Source organism: Furipterus horrens, unplaced genomic scaffold, assembly GCF_987537825.1.
Source record: "Furipterus horrens unplaced genomic scaffold, mFurHor1.1.pri manual_scaffold_5, whole genome shotgun sequence".
Lineage (NCBI taxonomy): Eukaryota > Metazoa > Chordata > Mammalia > Chiroptera > Furipteridae > Furipterus > Furipterus horrens.
This window is the reverse complement of record NW_028327175.1, coordinates 196421733-196432034: the sequence shown is the minus strand read 5'-3', so window position 1 is coordinate 196432034 and position 10302 is coordinate 196421733. Positions and strand designations below refer to the sequence as shown.

The 10302-nt window shown below is 60.1% G+C and overlaps 2 protein-coding genes across 4 annotated transcripts in view; one reads left to right on the top strand and one right to left on the bottom strand.

Moving 5' to 3' along the window:
- Positions 1–126: 126 nt before the first annotated feature.
- On the top strand, positions 127–9146 carry BCCIP (BRCA2 and CDKN1A interacting protein). 3 transcript variants are annotated; one of them, XM_090278689.1, is made up of 7 exons: positions 127–345; positions 1208–1282; positions 1921–2001; positions 5526–5612; positions 6197–6384; positions 7731–7905; positions 8722–9146. In XM_090278689.1, the coding sequence occupies exons 1-7, from the start codon at positions 172–174 to the stop codon at positions 8890–8892; spliced, it is 951 nt and encodes a 316-aa protein (XP_090134815.1). In that variant the 5' UTR covers positions 127–171; the 3' UTR covers positions 8893–9146. The 3 variants fall into 3 exon arrangements, with proteins under 3 accessions (XP_090134815.1, XP_090134816.1, XP_090134814.1); XM_090278690.1 differs by having other exon boundaries at positions 5523–5612; positions 8725–9146; XM_090278688.1 differs by having other exon boundaries at positions 128–345; positions 5523–5612.
- Positions 9109–10302, bottom strand: part of DHX32 (DEAH-box helicase 32 (putative)) — a 40773-nt gene continuing 39579 nt past the window's right edge. The window contains exon 14 of the mRNA XM_090278691.1: positions 9109–9467. Within this exon, the coding sequence (XP_090134817.1) occupies positions 9296–9467 (172 nt within the window). The 3' untranslated portion in view covers positions 9109–9295. The remainder of the gene's footprint in view (positions 9468–10302) is intronic.

Below are 10302 nucleotides of genomic sequence, written 5' to 3'. Positions count from 1 at the left end.
GGGCTTGACGCGGAGGAATCCCGGCCGTGGACTTGAGCAGGGTCACTGGGGCGGTCGCCGACTCCGCGCCGGGGTTCGATGTGGTCTCTGTACCACCCCCCCGCGGCCTGTGTGGGTGGGTCCGCGAGGGCGGGCGAGCGGAAGTCGCGCAGGCGCGGGGAGGACGGCAACATGGCCTCCAGGCCCAAGCGGCGTGCGGTGGGCGAGGGGGAACCGCGGCCGCTGGGCGCCCCGGCCCCGCGCCACGAGGACGAAGAGGACGAGGAGGTGGAGGACCAGGACGGAGACGCTGAAGACAGCGACGAAGAGGAGGATGAGGACAGCGACGAAGAGGTCGGCGACGAGGTGAGCGGCGCTCGCGACCCCGGTTTCTGACAGCCGAAGCCATGTGCATGTGTCAGCTGCTTGGGGAGGCGACTCCCCGCTACTCGAGGGTCTGTGAGCCGACGCTGCAGGTGGTGAAAGGCGCTGACTCAGGTTCCCCTTCGGTCTCTTCCACTCCGCAGCCGCAGCAGTTATTTAAAAAAGTTAGAGCCTGGCCGGGTCCTTAACACCCCCGCCCCCCCCAAAAATAGAAAACCGGCACACCACTTTGCAGAGACTTAACTTAGTTCTCAGGCGGCAGCCTCAGGTCCGCCACAGGCCACCGGGGGCCTGCCTGCAGGTTTATCCTCGGTACCCCGCCCGCCCCCCGCCGGGGCGGCCCCTTCCCGGTCTCCCCGCCGCCTTTCCGAGCGCTCTTCATGCTGCAGGTGTCCCTTCTCGGCGCGGCCCCCGGCCACGCCGTGTGTCCTGCCCGCCCCTCGCACCCGCCCCGGAGATACGTTCTCCGACACGGGCTCCTGCCGCAGCGCGCGGCGTTCCGGGCCCTGGATGTCTGCGGGGTGAATGGTGAGGGCCCGGCGGTCCTGACGCCCCGCAGCGTCAGGAGCAGAGTCTGCGGTGCACGCTCGTCGTCTCTGCCGCTTCTGTGGGCGGCCCCGGGACCGATCGGTGGCAGGGGCCAGGCGACAGCGTTTGCCTGCTTCTGCAGACAGTTACAGATCCGCGGGGACCGCCTCTCCTTGTTTCTGTTGGCCCGCTCTGCAGACGCGGAGCCTCGGGAGGGGCAGTGGGGGGGGGGGGGGGAGAGAAACCCGCGGTGGGAAATGAGGCCCGAAGCAGCCGAGTGCGCCCGCTTGGTGACCGGCCCCGTGTGTGCTTCCAGGAAGTGAATGTGGAATTCGAAGCTTATTCCATCTCGGACGTCGACGCCGCGGGGATCAGGAAGTTACTGCAGCAGGTGCCGCGTTTTCCTCTTTACGCACGGACGTGCGCCTCTAACTAAGCAAGTCGGGGCCCCGCAGCGCGTCCTTTCTGCCCTAGGACCCCTCCTCCTGCCCCGCACCCGGCCTGGCAGGAGAACCCTCGGCCCCAGAGCCGGCTGCCCCGCCCGTGCCCCCGGCCCCTTCCCGCAGCCGCGCGTCTGCGTCTCCTGTGGCCTGCGCGCCTCTCTCTGTCCTCTGCCCGGCACTGAGCGCCTGGTCCGTCTTTCTCTAACTCACGTGCCCGCTCTGGCGTCGGAGGGTTTCCTGCGCAGGAGCCACGTCACTGCGCCCTTTGCCCCAGTGGAGACGGCTCTGGTCCCCGTCCCAGTGGCCAGGCCCTGGGCCTTAGGTTCGCCCCCTCCGTCCTCCGCTTGCCTCTTCCCCTCCCCCACACCTCCTGTGTTTCCGCTGATGCCTCCTCTTCACTTTCGGTGCCTTTAGCTTCTTGGATTCTCCTGGGCTTTTTCTTTCCTCTTGGGATTGCATTTCTGAGTCATCTTCCCGGTCTAGTGGTCGATGTTCCATTATTTCTATTTGAATATGGAAATTAGAAGTTTCATTAGATATCATGCTTCGACTTTAATTTAAAACGATTTTTTTTCCCTCCTCTTAGCTTTTCCTAAAGGCTCCTGTGAACACCGCAGAACTCACAGATCTCCTAATTGAGCAGAACCACATCGGGAGTGTCATTAAGGTAAGCAGGGCAGCTGTGCTCATTCGGATTAAATTAGTTCTTTTGCCTGGAAAGTTCCTGAGTTGTAGCAAGCGGGCCAGAGGCTGCACTGGAAAGAAGTGTTAATGGCGGGGGGCGGGGGGACTGGCGAGAAGACCACTCCAGGCACCCAAGCTTATCACCCGCAGTGATGGGGTGGTGGCAAGTGGGTAGGGGGAGAAGCAGACTGGTTCAGGAGGGCTGGGAGATGAAACGTGATGGGATTGGGCGTGACTGGGTCTGGGCGGAGGGAAAAGGGTCAGGGATGACTCCCAAGTGTCTGGCTCAAGCAACCAAATAGTGACATGGAAGAAGATAGGTTAAGAAGGGGAACGGGAGTTTGGATTTGTGCATTTTGAGTTTGATTTGCTTGTGATAATGCAAGTGAGCTGTTGAGCAGCGGCTGGAGGCTTGGGCGTGTTCAGCAGATAAACAGTAATTGGTTGCCCAGGAAGGGCAGGGACACAGGTAACACCCAGCTTATTTACGTAAGGTCAGTGGCAGAGCCTGCAAAGGGGACTCAGAGGAGTGACCGGGAGAAGAAGGCAGAAGCGGAGGGGAGGTGTCGGTAGAGCAAGGGGAGAGGGTGTTTGCAGGAGGAGGGAGCCAGGCTTGGTGAGTCCTGCCTTTGCCGCTTGTCATCGGGGGCTCCTGCAGTTCTCTGCCGCTGCCTGACGCACTGCCCCCCGCTCTGTGCTGTACAGCAGTGACAGCCGTGGGTCTGCAGCTTGGACAGAGCTCAGGGAGGACAGCTCCTGGTGGCTGTGCGTCACAGTGTGGGAGTTGTCCGCCAGGGGCTGGAGGGCTTCAGGAGGACTTACTCACGTGACGGGCACGTCAGTGTGGGCTGTCCGTTGGGAGCCCAACTGGGACCATGGGCCTCTACACACTGGTGGGTCCCAGGAACATGCAGCCCAAAAGCACTGCGTGGAGGCACGTTAAGAAACAGTGTCATGCCCAGCACGCATTTACACGGAGTTCCACGCAGGTTCAAGGGGAGGGCGTATAGACCCCGCCTCTTGATGGGCAGAGTGCCTAGGTCACTTTATCAGCAGAGGGGGATAGGAGGTGTCATCCCGGCCCTCTGTGGGAAGCACAGTCTGCCACAAGGCCTCAGTCTTGCCGTTTTCCCCTCTGAAAGCAAGGGTGATGCATGCACCTGTTTGGTAGGTTGGGGAGTGAACCAAGTGAGTTACTGCATGTAAAGGCACGTAGAACTGTGTGTGACACATGGCACGTGCTGTGTGTGTGCAGCTGTCACTGTGCCCTGAGCCCAGCACCTGTCGCCCAGCTTATAGAAACCAAATGGCAGTTCCTGCCTTGTTGTCTCACTTTGTTGTCAGAGCCAAAGTTCTTTATTTTTGTTGATTTGACAGAGGGAGAAACACGTTGATTTGTGGTTCCACTTACTCATGCCCTCGTTGGTGGGTCCTTGTGTGTGCTTTAACTGGGGATCGAACCTGCAGCCTTGGTGTACAAAGCCAAGATTCTTGAAGGTTGTTTGAATCACCGATCCCCACTTCCTCTCCTAAACACCTGACTCCTTTTCCCTCCAGTCTACTACTACTGTTTTGAAAGTGCTGATGGAGTCACCTGTGCTAAATGCAGTGGCACTTTCAGGCCTGGGACAGTGTCAGTACATGTGGAGGGAATGTGGGTTGTCACCTCCAGCAGCGCCTCTCTTGGATAGAGCGGTGGGAGCCGGGAGCGCCTGCCCCCGTCAGACACAGCACTCTCCAGCTGGCAGCGTCCCGAGACCATGGGCACCACGGGGACAGGCATCTTCATCCTCAGCAAAAGCTGCTTCTCTAGTGGGGGACTCGGCCTTCAGCTGGGTCGTTACACAGATAACTGTGCACCTATGGCTTCCGTGGCTGCCACAGGGACAATTGAGGTGTCCCAGGGACAGAGACTTCCTGTTCCCAGGAGAGGGACTGCGCAGAGCTTTCAGTGATGCCTTTGGGCCTGCATTTGGGTCTTCAGGGGAGGTGTCCTCAGGGCTGGGCTGGCCTGGGAGGTCTGCGGAGGGTACGGGCATGGTGGGCGGAGAGGCTCTAGTTCAGGGCCAGGTGTTCTGTGAGGTGCTGCAGGTGCCTGGGTGCTCAGGAGAGGCTCAGAGCAGGAGGGGCGCGAGGTGACAGGACGGTGACCCCAGGCGTGTGTGCTGCCGCCTGGATGGCTGACACCCATCAGGAACAGTGAGCAGTTCCAGCGGACGCCAGCTGCTTGTGAGCCAGGTGCCCGTGGGGATTTCTAGGGTTTGTCCCCGAGGGTCCCTTGCCGCCGGGTGCGCAGCTTGTGCCACAGTAGCTGGGGGCCATGTGGGGCAGCGAGGCCCGAGGCTGGTTCCCAGAGTCGTCCTCCTCCTGTACCTGTTTCCCCTCCCACGGGAGCTGCTCGTCCCCCCCAGGAGCACCCCCCCCCTTTCTCTACTTCGGTCACCTCCTGTTGTGATGAGCTGGCAGCTTCTCTCCTGGCACACAGTCGTCCTTCCCTAGGCCTCGGAGGCTGGTGGCCTTTCCTGGCCAAGTTCCCCAGGCAGGTTTTGTGGTCCAGCCTGGCAGCCCCTCTGCCCGAGGTGCCCGTCAGTGGTGGTGCCCCTGAGGTCCAGGAGCCACATCCGTCTTCACGCTCTCTAGACTGCGGTCTGGCCTGGCTTCCTGACCCCGTGGCGGTGGTGCGTTCTGTTCTCGGCCCTGACGCACCAGGCCCCTGGCACCTGGGCGCCTCCACAGCGTTGACATCCCTGCCTGGGAGTCCAAGGTCAGGCGCCGCCGCTCTGGGTCCTGCTGGTCCTGGTGGGAGAGCGGCAGCCTCGTGCCACCTTCATTCACACCTGCTTCCGGGCGCTCGCTCTCTGCCAGGCCCCGTGCCGGGGGTGCAGGTAAGCCACGCGTGGAGGACCCTGTGCGGGGCACAGGCGGCCTCCAGGGGAAGGGCTGTCGTCCTGGAGCCGGGCTGTTCCCGTTGGAGCCAGGCGCGTCCTCTGAGCTCATTCTTCGCTTGTCATTTCCTTCCTGGCTCTTTTCCTTGTCTGCCCCCTGAGAAGGTGGCCCTTGGGCCTTGTTTGCCCACCCCAGGAGTCAGAGCTGGCCCGCGCTTGGCTGGCGCGCGCGTTCAGTGACGGTGCTGTGGCCCGTAGGCAGGCAGGCAGGCAGGCGAGGGCTGGCTCCAGCTGCCCCTTCCCCAGACGAGCAAACAGTTATGTCAGGAGCTGCTGGCTGATCTGCCGCTGGGCCACGCTGAGAATCTAGTAGGGAGGCTGCCTTGATGGTGCAGTACACGTATGTCCAGAGCAGGAAGAGGCCGTGCCGACTGCGACAGGGAGCGGGATCCAGGCAGCGGCGGGCTGCCCGGCGGCCAGTCCCCGGTGCTTTCCGAGTGGCGGCCGTCACACAGCTGGCCCTTGCGAATTGGAGCAGCGAGCGGGGCCTGGAGTTCAAGGCTGGGTGTTGGCATTTCTTCCCGAGCCCGAGTTAACGCTACCTTTCTCTCTTAAATAGCAGACGGGTGTTTCGGAAGACAGTGATGACGACGCGGACGCAGATGAGATCTTCGGTTTCATCAGCCTCCTGAATTTGACCGAGAGGAAGGTGGGTTTCCCTGGAGGAGCCGTGCGTGGTGGTCCTGAAGCCTGGCCATGTGCACTGAGCACACTGTGTGCTGTGACATCCTCCTGGAGCCCGTTCGGTTCTGTGCTGAACGAGGGGCCCCGCGAAGGTCGCTACCTCCCCCTGTGGCTGTGGCGCTGTTGGTGTTGACATGGCTGTCCGTGCCGACTGGGAGGTGGGGTCGCCTCCCAAGGGGCAGGCGCTGACCAACGGAGGCTTGTGATTTCACTCACCGCTTCTCATTGCTCGTCGATTCTAATAAGAAGTAAAAACCAGCTGCTTACCCTCCGCACATGAGGTCAGGCTACACTTCAGTTTTTAAGCGAACTTCCAGACCCTTCGTCAGTCTTCACGGATGGGCTGGGACCGCCGTGCAGTGCGCCTGCCTGCCAGTGGGCCTGTCTGGGCACCGCTCGGGGTGGGAGTTCGGGTCAGGCCTGGTTATGGGGAGAGCCACGCGAGCTGTTGCCTCTGAAGGCCTCAGAATTTACAGGCTGTGGCCGAAAAGTTCCCCCTCCTGGTAGGTACGGTCGGGGGCCTACAGCCAGCCTTCCCTTGCTTTCCAGGGTGCCCCGTGCACTGCGCAGATTCAGGAGTTGATCCTAAGCCGCTGTGAGCAGAACTGCGGGAAGGACGTGGTCGCGCAGCTGGACCGGCTTTTAAACGACACCGCCAAGCCCGTGGGCCTTCTCCTGAGCGAGAGATTCATTAACGTCCCTCCCCAGGTTGCCTTGCCCATGCACCGGCAGCTGCAGTAAGGCTTCGGGGGTGCCCGCAGCGGCCGCCTGGGGGCCTCAGGGTGGGGAGAGGTGGCGCCTGTGTGGGGGGTGCTGTCCTTGGTGGGCGCGGAGGCGCCGTCCTGAGACGTGACGCTTCCAGTGAGCGGCTTTCTAAAGACTTCGGATTACGGAGGCTGCTCTGACGGCCATCTTCACGGCCTTCACGGCTTTCACGGCTTAACTCGTATAAAAACACGTGACTTCATATAGACTGTTGGCTCCTGTTCGGCTAGTTTTCCCCCTCTTCATAGGTGTGTTTATGTAATGTGACTATCATACTGAATAATAATGACAAAATCTGAGTAAGGTGCCTAAATCCATTGGGATGTTTTATGACCAATGAAACCATGGTCTGATACCCCACTGCTGGCTTCTCGGGGCTTGTTGCTTTATGTTTTAAGTGCAGTTCCAAATTTACAAAAATGTTTTACATGTACGAGGAGCTAAGACTTGGTATTGCATGTGCTTTGCAGTGGAGGGGCGTGAAAATGCAGGCAGGCCCCTGCGCCTCACAGACGCGGGCTCTCCGAGGTCAGGTGGCTGGGGTTGGGGTGTCCTTACCGGGGCTGGGACTCGTCGGGAAACTTTCAGGCTCCCGTTCTCCTTCAGACATTCATTGTTCTATACGCTGTACCCCCAGCGACGCACAGTGCACTCCTGGTGCTGCAGTGGTTTGTTGCTCTGCCTTTTTCCTGGATCATCAGGAGCTCGTGATTATTCGGTGTCACAGGAGGGTGACCTGCCTGCTCCTGACCCTCCTACAGAAAGCTGGAGTGGGCCGTTCTGATTTCCTCGCATCTCGTTTGGCCAGCTGCACAGGGTTACGCACACTCTCCAGGAAGGCGTCCCTGCCCCTGCGTGACTGCTGTGGAAGTTGGGGTGTCTGTGCCGTGCTGTGCGTTTCTACCGCGTGTGGTTGGAGACGAGGAATCACGTGCTCTGATGGCAGCAGCGTGGCCACGTGCCTTTGTGTTTTCAGTTCCGTGCTCGTATTTTTAACCTGGGCCCAAAGCAGTGATGTCAAGTGAATTTGAGACTCATCTGCCAGTTGCTGTGTATGCACAGCTCAGCCTGTCTGAGAGCGTTTATAATCACACTAGTGATTTTAAAAAGCACTGCTGTGATCGGTCGAACGTGCAGCCGATGGCAGGAGTAAAGCCACTGCCTTAGGGTGGCCAGCTCTGCCGTCTGCCCCCTGAGCCCGTGTCGGGCAGAACCTGCTGCGCGGCCTCCCTGGGCCCCGGGCTCTGGCTGGGTGGTGGGTAGAGCTCACGTGGCCCGGCAGGCAAACCTTGTGTGTGTGTGTCTGTGTTGCCTGCAGGAAAGAACTGGCGGAGGCGCACAGGACCAACAAGCCGTGTGGGAGGTGTTACTTCTACCTTCTGATTAGCAAGACATTTGTGGAAGCAGGAAAAAACGATTCCAAAAAGAAACGGAGCAGCCAAAGGAAGGATGAGCTAATGTTTGCAAATGCAGAGGAAGAATTTTTCTATGAGGTGAGACTGTCTTGTTCCATCTGTTTGTTTAGATGCGTGTACTCATGTCTTGACAATAATAAGATGGGGTTTATTGCTCTCGCATCTCATGTCAAAGTCCTTTGAGTGTGGCCACTGTTTTCCTCCATAGCCCCAGCTGCTGGCAGTGAACACAGGGCCTGGTCTGTGGTGGGGTCCCCACCCCCACTGTGGGGGTTGCTGTGGGAGGGGCAAGTCCATGGACCTGCTGATGGCGATTGTGACCTGCCTGAGAGCTGCGGCGCTCAAACCACGCAAGAGGCGGGCATCAGCCTGGGTCACAGATGGGGACACTGAGTCCAGGGGAGCTGAGAGCCATTATCTGAGACCACGCAGCCCGTGAGGCAGGGGCTGGGGTGGACAGCTGCCCCCATCCCCCCACCCCCCACCTGCTGGCTCACGTGCCACCCTGTGTCCTAGTCCTGGAGGGCGTCCCCTTGGTGGGGTTTCTAGCACTTCCTGTTAAGGTAGCTGTGCCATGACAGACAGCACGAGGTGATGAGTGGTGAGCGGTTTCAGAGTGACAGACAGTACATGGTGGGCGTGCACTGACATCACCAAGCGGCTTGTTCACCTGAGAACCAGGACTCTTCTGTCCGGGCCCCTCAGGGAGGCGGGTTAGCCCTTTGGCGAGTGTTCTCAGCTTCTGCCGAGCGGCCCATTTGGGCTCATTTTGCCCCGCGCTTGCCGCCGTCAGCTGCCGTTCCCCTGTGAGCGGTGTCAGGCGGCGCCCTGTGCTGGCCGCTCGGCGAGCTTGCTGCCGGGTTGTCTGAGCTGTGCACTGTCGCTCTGATTCAGAAGGCGGTCCTGAGGTTCAGCTACTCGGTGCAGGAGGAGAGCGACACGCGCCTGGGCGGCAGCTGGGCCTTCGACGACGTGCCCATGACGCCCTTGCGCACCGTGATGCTGGTTCCATGCGCCCAGATGCCCGGCGTCATGGACAGGCTGGAGGAGCACCTCTCCGTCTAGCCCCTCCGCGGACGGGGCGCCGGGCTGTGAGCTGCCGCGAACCCTGGTGGGGTTTTGCTGAGAAGCTCAAGACTCTTTGGACTTAATTCTCTACAAACGTAGGGTCTGCTGCCTGTGTCTGTGACACGTTTACAAAACAGTTTCTTTCTAAATTTGGTCGGATTACGAGCAGTTGATTAAAATTCCCCCAATAAGAAGGAAAACGTGGAGTCGTAATTTAAGGAACTCAATAAAAACTTCTATTTTTTATTTTAGAGGAATATACAGAGTGTTAATTTTCAGGCAGCTCCTGTGAGGGGCATGACGTCCTGACGTCCCCCACCCGCTGCGGCGTGGGCTGCCATGGGTGCCCGGCAGGCTGGTGCGGGGTCGCTGCGCATCGGTCCCCCGGGCGGGCCGGGCGTCATTGCACGGCGCACCTCTGCTCAGTGGTCTCGGGGCACTTGTCACACGCGTGCTGCTCCTCCGTCAGCGTGGAAATGGGGGGCAGGCCCTCCGTCACCTGCTGCAGGAGGTCCTTACTCTCACTAGGAGGCAGGTTGCTGAAATAGTACTGCGGTGCCAGTTGCATGAACCTGTTTGTTTAAAACAAAAATTTTATTTTTGGTGAAAGGAACCAAACACATCTGGGCCTTTCCAGCCCAGGAGCCTCTGCCTATAAACCTGGAATTGAACTTGAACTCCGCAGTGTCTTCATCTGCCTTCGTAGGACAGGCAGCTCCTGTGGTTCTTACAGAACCCAGCTGCACTGCTGGGACAAGTTGGCCTCTAGTGAGGGGTGCCCCTGTCCCCCGGGAACTGGTACTTCCCCATGGACCCATCACAGCACAGGAGGGCTGTAATCAGAGGCTTGGGAGACCTTGCGCAGGTAAGGGGGGGGGGTGGATCTTTGCCCTAACTGATTGGCCACTCCGCATCCAGCTGCTGAAGCCGGACGCCTACTGGTTTCTACTGGGTCCCGCCTAGAGCATCACCACCCGGATGGCAGAGGCGCCCTCACGGTGCACTGGGACCTGCGGCAGCCCGAGGGCAGGCACGTTCTCAGCACTGCCCTCCTGGCCTGTTCCCTGCGCAGCCGGAGGGAGCTCGCAATGTCTGAGGAAGATGCCACCTTCCCCAGACGCTCCTGTTGCTCTGTACTGTGCCTGGCGTGGACTCAGGACTTGGGGTGGTAGCCCTGCCGCTCTGGCACCTGCCCGCCCTCCCCCGCGGGCTCCAGCACATTCCTTCCCAAGGCCTGGCCCTGCCCCCGCCCCTGCAGCACTTCCTTCCTCTTAAGACGCAGGGCGCCTGGTCCCACGTTTCTGTGAGGAAGCCTCCCGCTGTGCTGCGCTCTCCCAGCAGGGTGGCTCCATAGCTAACCCCTGGGGAGACCTGTCTTCAGATGGCCACCAGCGGAAACTTCTTGTA

Bases quoted from the DNA above. Each gene is read 5' to 3' on its own strand.
- BCCIP (XM_090278688.1), top strand. From the start codon at position 172: ATGGCCTCCAGGCCCAAGCGGCGTGCGGTGGGCGAGGGGGAACCGCGG. The intron at 2,002-5,522 runs GTAAGCAGGGCA...TCTCTTAAATAG, and splicing joins ACATCGGGAGTGTCATTAAG to CAGACGGGTGTTTCGGAAGA. The intron at 6,385-7,730 runs GTAAGGCTTCGG...TGTTGCCTGCAG, and splicing joins CCCATGCACCGGCAGCTGCA to GAAAGAACTGGCGGAGGCGC.